Here is a 19797-nt window from a genome sequence, read left to right on the forward strand (position 1 = left end):
GGCATCTGTATGCTCAGACATGTTTTGGTAAGCTCTGGAGTGACTATCAGCTCGTTGAGCTCTGCCTGTCTGCCTGCCTGCCTGCCTGTCGCTCGCCTTCCCGCAGGCCCCAGAAGTTCGTTCGCGACCTAGTGTTGCGCGGCTGCTTCTCGGGGCGAGTTCTGGACGCGGGCTGCGGCATCGGCGACAACGCGTTGTTCATCGCCAAGGCCTGCCCGCAGGCGCACGTCACGGCGGTGGACGTGGTGGGTCTGGGGCCGGGTATGATCCAGGCACGACTGAGCGGTCATCCGCATATGGCCCGGGGCAGGTGCGAAGCAACGTGCGCTCCCGAGCACTGACAGGTGGGGTTGCGAGGCCTTTCGCACTGTTTGAAGAGCCAGGCGCGCAGCGCCCGTCGGCCTCCACAACTTCCACACCCCTCAGCCCGCAGCCCCTGCATACTGTATACATGCCATGACATCGCCATTGCCACTGTCGTTTCCATCACCTGCAGTCGCCGCGCTGCGTGGCATTCGCAACGGCCAAGGCGGGCCTGCGCCGCATGACAAGCGGCCTGATCACACTCGAGGTGCGCGTGGACACTGGGATCACAGACGGACAGGGAGAGGGGCGGGGGCGGGGGCGGGGGCGGGGGCGGGGGCCGGGACGGGGGCCGGGACGGGGACGGGGACGGGGACGGGGACGGGGACGGGGACGGGGACGGGGACGGGGACGGGGACGGGGACGGGGACGGGGACAGGGACAGGGACAGGCCAGGAGCAAGCGCACGCCTGCCAGCATATCATGCACGCCGACAACACCTCTTCCAAACAACTTTCTGCTATGGCGCATCCCATCGACACGCACGTCGCTTGACACACACACACACACACACACTCTCTCTCTCTCTCTTCTGTTTGCTATTTTTCAACACACACACCTGCACGCAGACCGCCAGCCTGACGGAGCCGGAGCCGGAGCGGCAGGCCGCGTGTGTGTCCAGCCCCGCCTCTGACGGAACCTTTGATGTGGTCCTGGACTCCTCCACCTTCCACTGCTTCTGCGACGCCGACCGGGAGCTCTACGCCGCCAGCCTGCGGCGGCTGCTGCGCCCCGGCGGCAAGCTGTTTGTGAACTGCATGAGCGAGGCGGAGACGCGGCCAGGCGGGCCCAGGTGAGCAGGTTTGGTGTTGGCGTTGGTGTGTTGGTGTTGATGTTGGTGTTGGTGTTGGTGTTGGGAGTCAGGGCGTGATGGTGGTGGTGAGCAGAGGGCGGGGTTGAGATGTTGCAGGGAGTGGCGGGGGGGGGGGTAGCGAGCCTGGGAGAGACAGCTGGGGGAGGGGCTGCACTCATGACCATGCTGGTTATGCATGGGGTTTGGCACGCTCTGCGCTCCCGCCGCCTGAGGTGCTGCGCACGTGCAATTCCACACATACCCAGTGCGCACGTCACAGGCGGCCCGCTGCCTGCTTGCGCACTCGCATGTGCAGTGTCGAGCCTTTCCCCTTGTGCTTTCCTCGCACACACGAACACAGGCGGGTGTCTGTGGCGGAGCTGCTGTCGATGTTCAACCGGCAGTCGGGCTGGGAGGTGGAGGTGATTGAGGATTCCGTCATCGAGCTGCACCCCACATTCTGGTGAGCGAGCGGGGACGCCGCATGAGCGTTGAGCCTGTGAAAAGGGACCGCCGAGCGTGTGTGACGGGACGTGAGATGGGAGTGCGACCGAGTGAGATGGGAGTGAGACGGGAGGCGGGTCTCGACCACCTCAGATTCTTGGGTGGGAGGATGCAAGTTACTGAGGCTCTGCCTGGTGCCGAGTCCCTTTGGGGTCTGGGCTCATGGAGTTACGGTTGGTGGAGGGGTTGCGCGCGGAAGGAGGCTGTTTTCTCCAACCATACATATTATGCTGTCCTAAGGCTGTTTTCTCCAAACATACATCTTATGCTGTCCTAAAGCTGTTTGCTACTGCGCTCACAGGGGAGGACAGACTGTGTCGCGGCTGTACACGGTGCGCAAGTTGTGAGCGTGCGAGATGCATGGCAGCAGCAGTAGCAGCCTCTGCGGCGGCAGCAACAGCGGCAGTAGCAGCATCCGCGGCGGCAGTAGCAGCAGCTTATGGGGCTGCTGCCCCCTGGATGCGCGCGGCGACGGATTCAGTCATGATCCAGTCACGGCGCTGGAGGTGAAGGGGGTTTGGTGCATTGTGGGCGTGACATGGGGCGCAACATCTGCACTTAGCTCGGCACGGAATGAGGTGGTGTGCATCGAGTATCCACGGCTCGGTTGCGATTCCTTGTTGCCGACCAGCGAGCCGCCTTGTGTCCTTCACTCGCGGCTGTTGGCTGGAGTTGGCGTATGGTTCCAATGAAGTGACCCTGGCAATTACAGTGCGCACGGGTCCCTCGTTTCTGAGGCTTCAAGTGTGGGCCAGACGCTGGCTTGCTTTGTATTAGCGACCTCTCGTTCTTGTTGATGCATTAGACGAGTATTGTGGAGATTAAGGGAAGATCTGAGTGTAAATATGAACTACTTAAAGTTCGCATAGCTTATTACCGTTGCGGAGGCTAGTAGCAACATGCTGGGTTTGGGAGTCCCGGGGTGGTGTGTTGGTATATGTGGGCGGGCTGAGGGGTTCTGGGGCAGTTGACACAAGCTGCAAAGCCACAGACTGCATGCCCCCAGCTGGAGTTGCAGGCCGCCATCTGGAGGTGGTGTTCGTTGCGGCAAGTGGTTTGCCCTGTGATGCTCTGGTGGTCAAGTATGGTATCTTCGTTGTACGTAGACCAAACCGTTCCGGTGCTTAAAATGCTCCTGCACCTGACGTGCGCATGATGCGGTGCTTCCAGTTGCATTGCACCCACGGGTTCCTTACCGGCTGTGCTTCCTATGATGCTTTTATTGCTGCTACATGTGTTTGTTAGCATCAAGTGCAGTCATGGCGCTATGGAATGCGGAAGCAGATAACCCCGCGCAGCGCCAGTCTTGAACGTGTCACTACATCGTAACACGGATATCCATTGCTACAGGCGCTTGCATGTGGCCTTGAAGTTGTGGTGATTCTCTCGACATATTGATCTGACTGTGGAGGTTTACGTTTGATTGTGCGCGTTTGGCGTACTTACGTACGAGCCACAACGTTATTCGGAGTTACCCCGCAGGGATGAATTCTACAAAGACACGATCTGCTTGGACCAGTGCATGTGAACCGCTGCTCAGACGCAGTGCCCATTCGCGTCTGAGTGAGTGTGTGACACGGCATTGCAATGCATAGGTGCGGGGCATGGACGGCGCAATATGACTTGGCCGCAGTGGTGTAGTTAAGCCCTTTGTACTTGATCCTAAGAAAGTATCGGTGGATACCAAGGCTGTGATCGATGTGGTAATGCGCAACCAGGTTGTCAGTGAGCACTCTGGACCAGGGGCGCGCCCTGTGTGCTTGGAGTGCGAGCGATGTGCGAGGATAGATGGCTGAAAGGCGTGCGTGCATTGATGTTGGCTATGTCTGCACATCCACTGCAACGTGCAATGCAACGTTACAACGTTTGCAGTGTGGATAGTTGGAGTTTGAAGCAAGGCCGCAGGAGCAGGGCAGCTGCAATAAAGAAAGCAGCCGCGGTTATGCATCGGCTGGCCGCTCTCAGGCTGCTTCCTCTTGGTTCCGGCGAATGCATGCTGTGGGTTTGGGCGAATGTGTGTTTGAATAAGTTTCATTCACTCGCAAGCACTTCGTTAAGTTGCTGAGTGGGGCTGTGAATGGGGCCCCACCACATTACATGAAGCTTGAAAGTGCGGCTGCGGACAGTTGCGATCATGCATGTGACATGGTTCGCGCAACGTGTGCCAGGAGCTCTCCGCAGGCTGGGTTATGCGAGTGCCGTCGTTTGTGGGTGCCTCTCGCCAGTCCTTCTGATGAAAGACTGCTAGACTGCGGCGGCCGTATGCCAAGCCCGGGTCAGACGTAGACCCAGAGCTATAACAATGAGTACCAGGAGAAATTTACATTAGTTTTGTGTGTGGCCTGGCTCGGGTGCAGGGGTCCTGCACTCGTGCTCGCCCGCATGTGTCTTGGTGGTGCGGTGCAGGCATCGGGGTTACACAGTGTGGGAGCTGTGGGCTGGCGTGGGCGGTATAACTGTGCCCTGGTACCATCCCACCACCATGAACAACCAGAACACAGGCCGACTGCCGACAGCGCGCGAACGACGCACCAATGCCTTGTCCCTTCTTGCTACGCATTTATGTGGGCACGGGTGGGAGCCACACACATCGGGACTACGCTTTCCTGCCCCTTGCCATGTTCCATCACGAGGCCGACTGCCGACATACATTGGGAACCGCTTGAAGTAAGCCGTCCAGGATTCAAGGTTAAGTCGCCGGGAATGTGTGCGGCACAGTCCAGGTTCCAGCAAGTCAGCGATGTTTCGGTACAGTAACTCCGGCATTTTGTCAGCCACGCAATCTTGCCTTGATGTTGCAAACTGAATGTTGGGGTCTGGGAATACGCTGCACACTAAGAATGCGGATGTTACAGAGGGGACAGTCCCAGCACCCGAAGACGCCGAGCCATCACATGCTTTCAGGGCACACTAAGGGACTCTGCCGACCTGCCCCTTGAAGACCCTGTCCCATCACCCCTGAGGCTAGCTAAGGCGCACCCGGTCGGCTGCCTGCTCCTGTTTCACGCCAACTTCGATGATTCACGGTACAGCGTCAAGGCATATTTGGGACTGTTGGGGACGGAAGGTTGAACTTGTATTGCCACATCGTCGGGGCGCAGTACGGTATCTTCGATATTGCTCACCAACTGAGTTGGGCGTGCGCCACACGTCCTTACGAAGCTATTAAACTACTTGTATTCAAAGCAGAGATCCCCCAACTCTTGCCAACTGGCAGCGTGTTGCACTAAGAGAAGACTGAATGAAGTGCCGCGCGGCAAGAGGCATCCGTATACTGTAATGTAAATGCCTACACGCCGTCACAGTAGCATAAATAGCTAGTCACTCAGCCCACACGTCAGTGATTCGTGAGCCCCTCCGCGGTCAGGAATCCAGCGCTCACGATTGCATTACTGGGCCAGTGGTTAGACTGGTTGCCTGGGCTACGATATCCTCTACATCAAGACGTGTTGCGCGACAATTTGAATCCTCATTACCAGTCCCATTACCTCGGACTGGCAGCCGTGCATTCAGCCCTCGGCATTTTCATGCTACTAGCTGAATAGCTGCAGCGCCCGTTACCTTGGCGCACGAAACAGTGTGGACGAGCTGTTTGATTGCAGTCCGTCCTTTGGGTGCCTTCCGCTTCGGCGGGCACATCGCTGGTTGTTTTACCAGTCAAATCATCCCACATGTTTGCGGCACGCACTGCGCTCACCACGATCGCTGGCCGGGCAGCCCACACCGGGCAGGCCGCAACACACCCACAATCTCACATTACGCAGTCACAGCAACAACAAATCCTGACCACCGCTGACCCGGGGCACGACCAGCTCTCTGCCGCGCCCTCGGCATCGCTGTCGCTATCGCCCGCGGCAAGCCTTTACGCGCCAGACGGCTCCGCCGCCTCTCCACACGGCGAAGCTGCCTGCAGCGCTGCCCCCGTTCTTCCACTCGAGGGCGAGCTCGCGGCTTTCAGCGCCGTCGTCTCGCCCTACCGAATCAGCGGCAGCGGCACCGGCGCCACCGGCAGTCTTGGCGGCGTTGTAGGGCCGGGCGGTGATGGGCAAGGCCAGGCAGCCGTCGCGGGCGCTGCCACTTCTGAACAGCGCCCTCCACAGCATCTGCTGACGTGTGCAGCAGCAGCCGCAGCCACCACCACTGCACCGCAGCAATCGTCGGAGCGCTCACGCCAGGGCGTCGCGGCGGCCCCGTCTTCCGCGACCCACGTGTCGGAGGCTTCCGCCGCTGAGCCTGCTGTCCCCGCCGCACCCGCTGCCGGCACCTCGGGTACCTACTCGAGGAACACATCCACGTCGGCGCCCACCGCCGCCTCCACCTCCACCGCCTCGGCCTGCTCTGCGGCATCGCCCACCTCACCCAGCACCTCCGCCCGCCCACCCGTTCAACAGCCCCACCGCCCGCCATACCAGCCGCACGCCCTGCCGAACCACAGCGGCGCCGCAGCTGCCACAGGACCCGCCGCGTCACCGGGCGCGGTTGGTGGGCCTGCGGCTGAGGCCGAGGCCGCGGCGCAGGGTACGGCGACAGGTGCGGACGGCACCGGCAGCCGTGCCGCTTCAGCAGGGAGCTACGCTGCGGTGACCGGACCCGTAGGTGCGACAAGCAGCTTCAGCGGCGAGCAAGGCGCGAGTGTTGGTGTTGGTGTTGATGGAGGCGGAGGCGAAGGCGACTCTGCGCTGCCAGTTGCCGGCGCGACAGCGTCAGCGGCGGCAGCCGGCGAGACAGTGACAGCGGCAGCCAGCACCCCGCCTATTCTGCCTGCTGCCCACCCACATCATTCCTGTCAGCAACACCACCAGCACCACCCTCAACACGAACACCAGCACCACCAGCACGCCGGCCTTCACAGCCGGCTGCACGCCCCGGTGCCGCCGGTCCTTGCTCACCTCAGCGCCCAGTCACTCAGCGCCCAACACCCACACCAACACCATCATCAGGACCAATGCCATCATCAGGACCAGCAGCACAACCCGCATCAGCAACACCAGCAGCACCCGCACCAGCAGCACCAACAGGCGCCGCCGCTGCCGCCATTGTCGCCAGCGCCGGCACCGCAGCCTTCCACTTACAGCCCGCGGCGGCTCGCAAACGGCGTCCGCTCCGACGGCCCCTCCGGCGCGGCCATGGCCGTCCAGGGCATCCAACCCTGGCAACCCTCAGAGGACGAGGAAGTGATTGCGCCGCTGCTCGGCGCACCGGGCGGCGCTGTCGGTGTCGGCTGCGTCGGCGGCCGGGCGTCAGCCCTGGACAGCTTCCGTCGCAGCTACCGCGTCGTGAGACGTGCCACGGGTGCTGCGACCGTGCCGATGGCGAGCCCGTTCGCGGCCGGCGCTGCGGCGGCTGGGCGCAGCCTTGCAGCGGCGGCACCAGCCACTGCGCCGCCCTCCGTACCCACCTCGTTGTTGCAGCCGCAGTCGCAGCAGCAGTCGCAGCCGCAGCCGCAGCCGCAGCAGCCGCAGTCGCAGCAGTCGCAGCAGTCGCAGCAGTCGCAGTCGCAGCAGCAGCAGCAGCAGCAGCAGCAGCCGTTGGGCCGTGTCTCGTCCTCGGGAACGTCAACGGGATCGCTGTTGGGGGACCGCGCGAACAGCAGTAGCCAGCTACTGCTGCAGCAGCAGCTGCACTCCATTGACGCCATCCATCAGGTAGGGGGGCGCGGGGGTGGGGGAGGGGCTAGGAGGGGGGTTGTAAATACCAGCCCAAACTAAACCAAAACCAACGAAAACGAGGGGAGTGCAGGCAGAGGCGTAAGTTGCAAGCGATAATACTTATGGGATGTGGGCCGAGGCGTCGGGGGAGTGGGGTGGTGGGAGGGGTGGTGGGAGGGCGAGGTGGGAGGTGTTAGGCATCCTGGTCACCATACTCTAGGACCCGGTGTCGTCGCCAGAGTGAAACCTGATGGGACACAAATTATAAAGTCATTTCCACAACAAACCGCCTTCACTCGCGCCGTCAGGTGTTCGGTAGCAGCCGGCTGGCAAGCGATGGGGACCCGCGCGCGCCCAACCAAAAGGTGCGCGGCGCATGGGTGGTATGGGATACCTCAGCAGTATGGAATGCTGTACGGCAGCGCACTCGTGTGACATTCTGGGCTGGTAAAAGCAGTGGATGCCTCCATGCGAGCACGGCGGGCTGCTGAATGGGCGCACTCTCTTGAAGCGGCATGGCCTACGTTATGCCTTTCCTGGGGGAGAGGCACTTGCGTTTGTAGCACTGGAACAAATAACCGCAAGTCCCACCCTCGTCTCCTTGCACAACAGCTGATTGCGGCAGTCGCAGGCACCGGTCTGGCGCCGTGGGAGATCCACAGGTGGGTGCCTGCCAGGGAGGTGCCGGGACCAGCGTTGAAGCCCAGGTGCATTGCGCTCATGACCCTGCAATCCTCTGAAGCGCACATGACACCACGAGCGCTTCACCAAACGACATCTGCACCGCCCTCAAGCCCGCACCGGAACACCTGCCTGCCTGTTGCTCACCTTCCCGCAGGCCCCAGAAGTTCGTTCGCGACCTAGTGTTGCGCGGCTGCTTCTCGGGGCGCGTGCTGGACGCGGGCTGCGGCATCGGCGACAATGCGCTGTTCATCGCACAAGCCTGCCCGCAGGCGCACGTCACGGCGGTGGACGTGGTAGGTCTGGGACCAGGTGTGATCCAGGCACCACTGAGCGGTCATCCCGCTCATCCACATTTGGCACGGGGGCAGGTGCAAAGCAACGTGCGCTCTCGAGCACTGACAGGTGGAGTTGCGAGGCCTTCCGCACTGTTTGAAGAGTCAGGCGCGCAGCGCCCGTCGGCTTCCACAATTTCCACACCCCACAGCCCACAGCCCCTGCATACATGCCCGTCATGTGGCCGGGCCACGACTGACGACTGGCGGGGCCTGGGGCGCCGTTATTCCAAGCTTCGCCAGTACCGCTTCCTCATGCAACTGCAGATACACGCCGCTTTACTTGCGCCGCCTGTTACATACGCCTGCTGTTTTGCTGTGGCATGCATGTCAACACACACACACACACACACACACACACACACACACACACACACACACACGCACACACACACACACAGGTGCCGCGCTGCCTGGACTTCGCGCACACCAAGGCCGGCCTGCGCGGCCTGCCCGCCTCCCGCCTGGAGCTGGCGCTGGCTGACCTGCGGCAGCCTGACAGCCTGCCAGACACCCTAACCGCCACCACAACCACCACCGCAACCACCACAACCACCACACACGGCGACACCGGCGACGCCGGTGCTCCCGATACTGCGTCCGGTACGGCATCCGCACCGCCGCTGTACGACGTGGTTCTGGATTCGTGCACCTTCCACAGCTTCACTGACGGGGACCAGAAGGCGTACTTGTCCTGCCTGCGGCGGCTGCTGCGCCCCGGCGGCCTCCTGTTCATAGGTTGCATGAGTGAGGCGGAGACGCGGCCCGGCGGGCCCAGGTGAGCAGGCGGCGGCGGCGGCAGCGGCAGCGGCGGGGATGGGTTGTGTGCACCTGCAGACCTGCAGGCCGTGCACACGTGCGAGCTGGGTGGGTTGTAGATGGGGCGGTGCGTGCTGCGCCACCGGCCAACCCTGGGCCACTCGTACCGTATTGCACACCGTGCTGTGAACTGGTGTAACGGAAGGGGATGCCTCTACTGTAGGTTGCAGCACCGTACGGTGCCTGCTCGCAATGCGCACATGTGACCGCGGCATGCGCTCAAGCACGTGACGCACGCACACGCACACCCTGCCCGCCGCGCACGAACCCACTGCCCTACTGCAGACGCGTTTCGGAGGCGGAGTTGCGGAGTGTGGCGCACCCCGGCACCGGCTGGCAGGTGGAGGACGTGGAGGAGACCCACTTGGAGCTGCACCCAACCTTCTGGTGAGCGGGCAGCATGAGAGGGTAGCCGTCCGTGCAAAGCCGGGGTAATGCACGGGCGGCGGCCGGCGGGTAGGGCCGCAGCACAGCCTGCATGGAGGGTGCGGGGCGAGCCTTAATGAGAACCGCGGTGCCTTGTAGGCGTGTCCAAAAGCATGTGGGTGTGAGGAGGCGGGCGTGGTCCGAGCAGGCACGTGCTGAGGGCTTGCGTGCGTGACAGCACGGCTCGTGTGGGTGTGGGATTCTGGAGTGCTGGGACTCTTTACATGCACTAAAGGACATGCGCGTGTGTGGTTTGCTGCGCACTACCGCGCTTGCAGGGGTGGACGCGCGCCGGCTCACCTGTTTACAGTGCGGCGGCTGTAGTGGCGCGGCGTATTGAGGCGTGGTGCAGCTGTAGCAATGCAGCTGTAGCAATGCAGCTGTGGCAATGCAGCTGTGGCAATGCAGCTGTGGCAATGCAGCTGTGGCAATGCAGCTGGAGCAGTGCAGCTGGAGCAATGCAGCTGTGGCAATGCAGCTGGAGCAATGCGGCTGGCGCAGTGCAGCTGGAGCAGTGCAGCTGTGGCAGTGCAGCTGGCGTGGCCCGGCCGGAGCGGTGGCCGGTGATGCAGCCGCTGCAAGGCGAAGGGCAGCAGTGCAGCACCCTTGCGACTGAAAACCGTTACTTGTGACTGAGAACCCTGTCCATCATGACAACAATGAATGAGCTACGGTCTTTTGAGTTGATGCATCTTCGTTTTGGCCGGCACGACTCGCTGCGGCTCATGTCGGGGACTGGCATGTGAAATGCGTAAAGCCTACGAGTGTACTGGTACTACACTGGTAGTATAACATTTTTACTCAAGCGCTCGTAAGCAGGTGTTGGTGAAATTGTTTCTCCGGGGGTCATTCATTGCGCGCTACTGGCATGCACGGGTCTTTCGGGACCCGTGTGGTATGAGGTGTTCGGAATCTTGGTTTGACTACTGGCGCTTCCCGTCAGGACGTGTGCTGTCAGCGCGTGCATGCAGTTATGCTTGAACGAATGCATTTTGGATGCATACACCTACTGACATACGGCCTACTACGTGTGTCTTGATGCGCAGCGCCTTGCAGCTGGCTGCGTCAATTCGTGGTGCAGGGCAATAGGAACTGGGACGCCTGGACACACAGGCTTCTCAGTTTCCTCTGGCCAGGAAGATTTGATAGCTGAGGCGAGGTGCTGTGTGGTTGCCGAAGAAGTGTGTGGCTGTTTAAGAAGTGCCGAGCAGGGCTCAGCGCTATCAAAGCATGTACGTGGCCACATCATGTTTATCCGGAACCCAGGCCGGAACGCCGTGCCGGAAAGGGCCGGAACGCGGTGCACCGGACGAGACCTGACGGGAACCCAATCGCTAGCATGATGGTTAGCGGCAGACGTAGCAAGAATAGCTAACTGCGCATCCCATTTTCCCAGGCCACTGCTCCGGGAACACGGCGCTGCGTGAGTGCCGGTGCCATGCAAGCAGGGGGGCGGCGGAACGTCCTTTTCCGGCACCCGAATGGGGCAGAGATGCGCAACCCCGAAACGAAGGGGGTTGCAAAGATTGGTTGAGAGATGTGGGGATAAAGTGTCGGGCGTATTGGGCCGCACGTCATGACCATCGGGGACTACAGCCAAGCCCAAAGGATACGTAGGCTGTCAAAGTTGCAGGTGGCACCTTGGGTGGCACGCTGACGCCCCTGAGATCTTGAGCAGGAAGTCCCTACTGCTGCGTGTTCGTGAGCTGCGTCAGCGTGTCCCCCGTGTAACCATGGGAACGCACCCTTCCCAACCTGTACCACATCACCCGAGTCCGGGAGCAGCAGGGAACGGGGCTCGAGTGCAACGTCACGCAGGCAGCAATACACGCTGGCGCCTGGCCTATGAAAGAATCAGCCAGCCTCGTTCGGACTTGGCGTGCTAGCATCCATCTCCATCTACTATCGCCACCCGCCTGTCCCGCCGCTTCGGTATGTGCACTCGTGGAAACAAGCAATGAAACGAGCAATCCAATACACGCCTGCCGCTGCAAACTAGGAGGAAACTGGGCGCGCGGACGCTGCCCCGCGCCCGCTACCTGACCCCATCTGGTACTCGGGGAAACATTGCTGGCAGCCAGCACCCACCCATTGCTACTTCCTTTCCACGTCGTCCAGCCAGTCTTGTCCTCCTGAGTCATCTATGCTGTACTGCGCACTCCACACACGCACACACGAGCATCCGAGAGCGCCTCCGCCAAAATCGTTTATTCAACTGGCCTCTAGCTCGATGGGGGAGCAACTACTGCCCCGCAACTCAACGGGACAGGCCAACACCCAGACTGCCGGGTCTTCGCCCACCCCACGGTGCACACCGTTTGGCCACTGCCTTCAGCGTGCAAGACCCATTCGCCGCCTCGGCGACGCATTGCCAGAGCGACGCGACAGGCCTTAAGAAACACCCGTCCCGCCACACACACAAGCGCCTCCCTGCTGTCCGCATTAGGGAATGAATCCATGGCTGCGCCCTAGCAATCGCTCCTTCGGCCACTGGCTCCGGAATGCTACCGCGGCCACACGCGCTTGTGCTCCAGAAGGGCCGCTGGGCGCAGCCTCCGCAAGCAACGCCGCGGGAGCTCCCTGGCTCCCACTCAGCTCTCCACTGCTCGTATGCACGGGCGATTGGGCCGCGCAGCGGGTCGTGGAGGGCAGCAGTCCACGGGTCCCCCCTACCAACCCATCTCCCATCTTCCACCTGCCTGAATGAACCATTGAGCACACCACCCGCTTCAAGCCGCGGGAAAGATCCAGCCGCCTATGCATCGGATCTGCCGCACTCAACAGCAGGGGATGCTTAGCATACTTTACGAGTGCAACGCAATGCTGTCCTCCCCAGCAGCGCCACGCTTAATATGAACCCTTCACATGCACATTAAAACACGAATACATTATCAGTGACGCACAAAAGGGGTTAGCTACGCAGTGTGGGAACTCCTGGCAGCGCTCCGCACCTGCGTGGTCTGCACGTGCACGTCCCGACATGGTCCGTAAACACCAGCCCGCAGCGGGCGTGAGGCAACGCTCGACGGGGCGGGCGGGTGTTGTCGTCGACATGGCTGTAGCCCCCGACGTACGGCAGCTATGGCACTGCGGTGTCACACGAGTTCAACCCACCCGGATGGCCTAGCCGAGCACACAGGGCCAGGGCGACCGGCCCCGCCTGCCCCACAACCCTTCACGTGCCGCAAGCGCTCCGACGCTCAACTGCTCGCGCAACACATTCGCTCCACTCACGCTCTTAAAAACACGGCTCTCAATAAACTTCGCGCTGCCAAGACGAAGGCTCTTATCTCTTTAAGTACAAGCGGCGGTCACGCAGAGGCGCTGGCAGCCGCCCCAAATGATAACCACCTAAGCGGCGCCCGCCTTCCAGGAGCGCCGCAGCACTGATGCAGGCGTGGTGGATAGATGACATGATGCAGCCTCCGCCGGTGGTGTCAGAAGGCCACCAAAACGACCTGGCTGCTGCAGCTGGCGCCAAGGCCGCTGCAGTTGTTCCAAGGCTGCGGCAATTTCACCGCCACCAAGCCAGCAGGACGCGCTCCCTCCACCGCCACGCTGCTTCCGCTGCTGCGGTCTCCACGACCAGCGCCATTTACCGGCGGCGTGCGGGCATGAGCGCGCGGGTGTAGGCCACGGGCAGCGACACCATCTTGCGCCACTTGGGCACGTAGGCGCGCTTGGAGAAGTTGTCGTAGTCGTTCGCCTCAATGGCGTCCAGGATCTGGCGGTACAGGATCAGCGCCGACCTGGGGGGAAGAGGGTGCCAAGTGTGACGGGGGGGGGGGGGATCAGGGGTCAGCTATGCGGTGTTGCAGGTCATGGTGGCGCGGCTGAGCCTGGAGAGCCGCGCCGTCTTGGGCCCGCATCGACGCCGCGGTGAGCACGTTAGGATGCAGTACACCCACTAGCGTCCCTTGGCCCTTTGGGCGCATGCCGCTACCCAGCACGCGGTCTCACGTTCACCCAAGAGCTAATCCCCGACCGCATGCGCAACCAAGCCTCCCAAACTCACCAGACGGGCCAGCGAGCCTGCGGTGCTAGCAGGTCCACGCCGCCCTCGGCGTCCGTGAAGTATTGCCGGGCGCGAGTGATCTGGAAGTGCATGAAGTTGCGCCACCGGTCGTCCATGGCGCCAGTCGTGGGCGCGTGCAGGCCCGTAAGAAGCTGCGTAAGGAAAGCGCCAGCGGCGGGTTGGATGAGTGACATAACGGAATGGCGGACACGGGAAGGCGAGCATGCAGAGGGTTGGGTGGCAGGGCACGTGCCAGCTGGCTTGCCAGCTGGCCAGTTCGCCGACGTGGCAGCAGTTGGACCACAGACCTCACCCCCCGCACGAAAGACACAACGCATGTGTCCTAGGCAGCACGAAACATTCCCGCCCACCTTCCAACGATTGGACGAACGATAACCCACACGCTCACACTCGCCCCCTCATTGACCGGTGCCCGCTCCCACAGCCAAGAAGCGACCACCCTGCCTCACCTCCTTTTCCGAAATGCCGTACTTGTCCAGCTCATCCAGCGGCACGTAGATGCGATTGCGCTGGTAGGCGTCCTCGCCCACATCGCGCAGGATGTTGGTCAGCTGGTTGGCTGTCCCCAGCGCCAGCGCAGCACGGTACACGGGCTCCAGCTGGCCCTGCACAGCGCAACAGGTGGCGATTCCCGCGTCAACACAGGCGAGATGCGGTGCGTGCGCCACCTCAAGCTAGGGTTCATATCACTAGTGTCCACGTGCTACATGGAGGCCGCCGAGATGCCATGGAACACGTAATGCTGGCTGTGCAGCAGCAGTCGTGTCGGAGCCGTGAGGTTGTTTGACCGCGTACCACCAAACCGTGTGGTCGGAAGCGTTTTTGTCTGCCCGTGAACAGTGAGGTCTTCGTATTAAGGACATAAGATTGTGTAGCGCACCGCAGGCAACGAAACGCGCGTGCGCGACTCGGCAGTTACCACACATTCCGACACATGCGCAACCCCCTGTGACACTCCTGCCCACTGGCGAACAACCGCTGTCCGTGCATAGGCCCGGACACCTCCTTGAACCTCAACATGCACAAGCCAGCAGGCAATCTACCAGCGGCGCACCTTGTAAGTGGGCTCGATACCCATAATGGGCATGCACATGAGCGCGACCGTCCCGGCGACGCGGTAGCAGTACTCATACAGCTCGTCGAACGTCTCGTAGCGAGACTTTACGAGGTCCATGCGCATCCCCTCAATCATGTCCCGGAACGGCTGGATGTGCAGGGGGAACTTGGCCGCGGTGTCGGTGAGCGCGGCATCGAGCTCGTCGTAGGGCTTTCCGTCGAAGAGCGCCTCTAGCCGCTCCTCCCAGCGGTCTAGTGCCTATATCACAAACAGTGGGTTGCAGGCGTAATGTCACTTGCTGTAAAGAAGCGGAGGAGACGCGGTGATTGTTGACCCACCTTCGGAGTGATTTTGGAAGCGTTCGGGCCGTCCACCAGCTCGTCAGTTCGCCGGCACCAAACGTAGACCGCCCAAACGGCCTTCGCCTGAGCTGGCGTCATTAGCTGCGTGCCCAGGTAGAAAGTCTTGGCATACTCGCTGGTGACCTGCCCGCATTTCTCGTACGCTTGGTCAAGCACTCCGCCGCTCCACTTGAAGCCTCGTGGCACTGCCATACGCTGTCCCTCATGTGCCTCAATGCACCTCCACATCGCATAGTCCTCCACATCGCGCCCCTTAAGCGTTTGGGGCAGGCCCGGGGCGGAAGAGGACGGCGCTGAGGAAGAAACATTGGATTGAGGCCGCAGCAGCGTCGCGCGAGCAACGGCCATGCGCCTGCCCCGAGCGGGGCAGGTCTGAGCAGAGTGCGCGGTCCTGAAGTTCATGGCAACTCGGAGCGCGCAAGCATGCGACTTGATTGTGGTGGTATGGATAAGTGGTGCGCTGGATGGGGTCGGTGATGATATGGATGTATACGCTACGTCACCAATTAGCGCGCTGGCCAACTCAATTGAGCAGCGAAGGTGGAGATGCTCTTGGCCCGAATTGCTTTTGGCACCGCGATGGGGTCGCGCCCATCCCGAATTCCGTTGAGGCCACGCTGGAGGCCCACAAGCCAGCCAAATTCCTCTTTGCGATATCACACATTTACACCAGAGCAATCGGCTTTGTCGTGACAGTGTGCTGCGATACAGTCGACTTACCCGGCAGACGGAGTACAGGCAAAGGCTGTGTGCTGTGCAATCTGTTAACTATCCACTACTTGTGGCAATTATCAAAGCACTCAAGTAGAAAACCCTTAGTTACGTGCTTGAATTTAGATCGCGCCTAGCGTAAAGCCCCAGGCCAGGGCCTAAGGATTCGCTGCATTAAGGTAGAGGAGGTCTGGGCTTAGCAATGACGGAGTCCAAGAAGCCTGAGGCTGCGAAGGAACCAGTGGCCAAGGAGGAGGCTAAGCCCCAAGAGCCGGTGGCAGACCTGCTTGAGGCGGATGACCTGTTCGAGGTGCGTGCCGGCTAGTACAGCACATAAGATGACTGGGCAATTGTGCTTCACTTCAGTCTATAGCGGCATTCGTCAGTAGGGGGTAAGGGGTACGGAGGGGAAGGGGGGGGGCAGACGTGTGCGTTTGTGCCGGTGCAGCGGGGCAGGTTGCGGCTCCTGCCTGCCCGCAGGAAACCTGCAGCCCCCTTAAACCGTACGTTGCCGCCATTGGTTGCTCAAGGACTCTCTCTAGGTGACCACACCGCTTTTTTTGTTGTTTGGAATCTCACTTAACGTACCCAAACCCACCGCCCTCTGGTCTTGTTCCCCCAACTGTACCTATACCACATCGATGGCGCTGCGACCCGCTCAGGAGTTCGGCACCTCTGGTGAGTGTGCCTCTGCAGCTCAGCAACTTCAAGCAGCATGCGCATTAATGGTGCGGGCTGTGCTGCTATAATGGACCTCTGCAATGGGTCCAGGCGCCAGCAACCCCCTCCGTTTTTCCCTGCACCAAACTGCACCAAACCGCACTTTCAGCACACGCAAGCCATGCCTAAAGCTTATTTACCAACGCACCTTCCACCGCCTCCATCCCCTGTGCAGAGTGGCAAGCCACCAAGGACGACGAGTCTGTGCCGATGTGGGAGGCGGACTGGGAGGACGAGAACGTGGCAGATGACTTCACAGGCCGTCTGAAGCGGGAGCTGGACGGAGCCCGCATGAAGGACTGACCGGGTTGCCAGCGACGTATTAGTGACGGCGTGAGGGCTTGGGTGTGGTTGAACGCCGCAAGGCCCAGAAGGAGGTGTAGGGTGACAGGATAAGCCTATCAGAGTTCGTGGTGCAGCGGCCGTCAGGTTTTGTCGACAGCCAACGCGGAAGCAGGCATCGGACTACACGTGAAGGCACTTGCAGGCTGTGAGAAGTTGAGGAATGTAGGTGTCGTAGGCCAGATTACGATTGGCCTTCATCAGGCGCACGCTCGGTTAGCTTAGGGAAGGTTGCAGGGGTGACTTCTATCATGGGCAGCAAGGGCACGGGCTCGTTGTTGAACGTAGTCCGTTACGGTTCACATGCGCCGAGGAATGGCAGTCACAAGTAGTGGTGGGAACTGGGTAGGTGGGCGTATAATGTCCCAGTTCCCACCCAAGTGGACCGAGGTATTTTGGTATACTGTCAACTTGTGTCACTGTCAACGGCTCTGTAAGGAGCTCTGCGCGCGGCGGTGCGCAATGCTGCCACGACCCTCCCTTGGCGCGCTCCGGCTGCCTACACTTGGAACGCAGATGAACTAATAAAGCGCATTGGTGAAGGCAAGAGCACTCTGTACCCCGAGCACCGCCAAGTCGCCCAGCCCGCCGTACACACGCTACTCCTCTCCACGACAGGCGGGTGCGGGTTTGATCACCAGAGCGAACCGCACCGCACCTGCCATGCAGTCCAACTGGGGCCAGGGGCAAGCGTGAGCCGTGGACGTTGAAGAGGCCAGCTTATCCTATGAGAATAGGTCAGAGCCAGTGCTGGACAAGCATCCGTCACGCACGCCCACCTCAGCAGCCGCATTTGCCAGCCCCGCAAATTGCAGTTCAACACACACACGGAAACCGCCGTGCGGGCTGGACTCTACATGAGCCACACGCCGACACGCTGTAGAGCCTTGTCGTAGTCGCCAGACCAAGCAATCAAGCATTGTGTTCGTTCACCAGCATTGTCTGCAACCCTCTGCAACCCACTGCATGCGCGTCTTCACCCTACCCCAGCTCTCCCCAAAGGCACTCACGCGCCGAGTTATTGAAGATGAGTCCTGGCTTAAGGCTGCTTCGACCACGGCCTCACGAGTGACATTGGCATCTGCATGACTGCATCGCGACCGCTTGGACAGCTTTGCAAGCACATGGCGACGCCCAGGGCACAGTAACCTCAAGCGTTAGTGTGGGCCGGACGCTCACCTTGCGCGTCCTAACCCAGCCATGCCACCACCCGGCCGGCGCCGCCCCTGGCCCCCTGCCATGCCGTGGCCGTACTGGTCATGGGGCCGGGTCATGGTTCGCGCGCGGGCAACGTACTTCCATGTTTGATTGGCGCATGGGTCGGGCCTAACTTGTCGCTCGGGGCTCAGCTATATCAGCCACTGGTGTACCGCAACCCTGCCCCTTGCCATGTCCCATCGCACCCCCACCATGCCGCGGCCGTGGCCGCTTCGTGGACCTGCTTCGACGGGTGTTTGCAGCCTCCCCGCGCGCCTGCGTGATCGCCACGATTCCGCCACGCACCCTGCCGTACATACAGCAGCCGTACAGCCGGCGTGAGCCGTGTGCAGGGCACCTTGCCATGGGCCGGCCGCCATGCGTACCTGCCTCCATTCATAATCCGCTCACATGACTCCCTTGCAAGTCCGTCTGCGGCCTACAGCCCCCGCTTAGCCCGCCGCGCGTCCAGTAGCGTCACGGCGTCAGCCAGCTCACCCCTGCCTACCTGTCTTTATTGCCGTCGTCGTTGTTTCCCAACTTTCAACCCAACCGCTGCCCACACACCCGCTCCATCCTTACCAGCCCTCCATCCAACATTTGACCCCAGCTGCCCCGCATGGCGCATGCCATGCTGTATACCATTGGCGCTGATGTCTGTGCAGGAAGGTTTTGTGCAGCCCTACGCAAGAGGGACCTGCTGCGCCTGCTGACGCCTCCACGAGTCAGTGATGTGGAGCAACGTCCGCAGCTCAGCGTGCCCGGCAGCCGAGCTGACGTTATGGCCCCAGTATCTATGCCGCTTTGGAGCATGACGGGGGTTGACGCCTTTCCAACGGGTACCATGTGCTGCAGCCCTGCACACGCTATCATTGGAGTGCAGAGAAACGGTGGGTTCGTGACGTGCCGTGGAAAGGGGAAGGGCAGGTCACGAGGCCACATGGGTCCTTATCCGGCGCACACACCAGGCCTTGGTCTCAAGATGCCTGGCGTTTTTGTCCTGGTCAGCTTGCCCAGTTTGGGCCTAGCAGGTCTGCATGGCACGCGACAAGGCTGCCGCCTACCAACCGCTTGGGTTCCAAGTGCGTATCTCACCGTACCGGCGTTGGAACCCATTGCGGGCACGGTCACTTCTTGAGCAGGTCATCGATGCAATGACGGCTGCGCGTGCTGTGAGCGTGTCGCTATGTCGTGTGCTGGTTTGTGGCAGTGCCATGGGTCGTACCTGTGTGGGTGTCGGCCAGAGCAGTCTTACATCCGCAAACGACGCCCGACACGTCGGCTTGTAACGCACTCACAACTAGTTAGATTGAGCCCCACGCTACTCCTTACCTAGTCTGGAGGTGTGAGGGCCGCTTCCGGGAGCCAACAGCATGTAAGGCAACGCGATCCTACTCTGCGCCGCAGGCCTGTCTCACGCCTCAAGGGATGGGCAACTGCACTTCGGTCACGAGCCCTAGTCCTGGGCCAACCAGCACGCAGTCTCGCGGCGAGGTAGCTGAGAGCAGGATGGCGAGCTCGCCGAGGCGCAGCCACGCCTGGCGCCGTCGCTGCACAATTCGCCAACCCCAGGCGCGCCCCCAAGGGCCATGGCAAGACGGGATTGGGGCCCGACAACGGGCATCTTCGGTGACGGGTTCCCAGTTTGCGGGCGCGCCTAACGCCGCCGTTGCACAGCGCACTCCACATCTGGCCTAGACTTGGCGTAGAATGCTATGCGCAGCCAAGTATGTGGCTATAGGAAGGCCAGCAGTCGCCAAGTATCGATATCCTAGCCAGATAACATGGGGAAATGGGGGCAGT

General features: G+C 61.3%; 5 protein-coding genes across 5 annotated transcripts in view; 3 read left to right on the top strand and 2 right to left on the bottom strand.

The window, feature by feature from the left end:
• CHLRE_02g095090v5 (uncharacterized protein) overlaps positions 1-4779 on the top strand; it is a 6662-nt gene extending 1883 nt beyond the window's left edge. The window contains exons 5-9 of the mRNA XM_043059558.1: positions 114-245; positions 497-571; positions 933-1156; positions 1518-1619; positions 1962-4779. Coding sequence (XP_042927190.1) covers positions 114-245; positions 497-571; positions 933-1156; positions 1518-1619; positions 1962-2007 — 579 coding nt within the window. The 3' untranslated portion in view covers positions 2008-4779. The remainder of the gene's footprint in view (positions 1-113; positions 246-496; positions 572-932; positions 1157-1517; positions 1620-1961) is intronic.
• A 48-nt stretch (positions 4780-4827) lies between these two features.
• On the top strand, positions 4828-11329 carry CHLRE_02g095091v5 (uncharacterized protein). Its single transcript, XM_043059559.1, has 7 exons — positions 4828-7305; positions 7617-7673; positions 7921-7970; positions 8147-8285; positions 8726-9102; positions 9429-9530; positions 9848-11329. Exons 1-7 carry the CDS (start codon positions 5332-5334, stop codon positions 9891-9893), a joined length of 2745 nt encoding a protein of 914 aa, XP_042927191.1. The 5' UTR covers positions 4828-5331; the 3' UTR covers positions 9894-11329.
• Positions 11330-11379: 50 nt separating this feature from the next.
• Positions 11380-15547, bottom strand: CHLRE_02g095092v5 (uncharacterized protein). The gene is made up of 5 exons (XM_001701140.2): positions 15001-15547; positions 14660-14920; positions 14055-14210; positions 13585-13736; positions 11380-13318 (listed from the first exon to the last, which is right to left on the bottom strand). The coding sequence occupies exons 1-5, from the start codon at positions 15424-15426 to the stop codon at positions 13165-13167; spliced, it is 1149 nt and encodes a 382-aa protein (XP_001701192.1). The 5' UTR covers positions 15427-15547; the 3' UTR covers positions 11380-13164.
• A 120-nt stretch (positions 15548-15667) lies between these two features.
• Positions 15668-17264, top strand: CHLRE_02g095093v5 (uncharacterized protein). Its single transcript, XM_001701177.2, has 3 exons — positions 15668-16045; positions 16398-16413; positions 16631-17264. The coding sequence occupies exons 1-3, from the start codon at positions 15938-15940 to the stop codon at positions 16756-16758; spliced, it is 252 nt and encodes an 83-aa protein (XP_001701229.1). The 5' UTR covers positions 15668-15937; the 3' UTR covers positions 16759-17264.
• A 47-nt stretch (positions 17265-17311) lies between these two features.
• CHLRE_02g095094v5 (uncharacterized protein) lies at positions 17312-19767 on the bottom strand. The gene has a single exon (XM_043059560.1). It carries the CDS (start codon positions 19616-19618, stop codon positions 19451-19453), a length of 168 nt encoding a protein of 55 aa, XP_042927192.1. The 5' UTR covers positions 19619-19767; the 3' UTR covers positions 17312-19450.
• Positions 19768-19797: the final 30 nt, after the last annotated feature.

Source organism: Chlamydomonas reinhardtii, chromosome 2, assembly GCF_000002595.2.
Source record: "Chlamydomonas reinhardtii strain CC-503 cw92 mt+ chromosome 2, whole genome shotgun sequence".
NCBI lineage: Eukaryota > Viridiplantae > Chlorophyta > Chlorophyceae > Chlamydomonadales > Chlamydomonadaceae > Chlamydomonas > Chlamydomonas reinhardtii.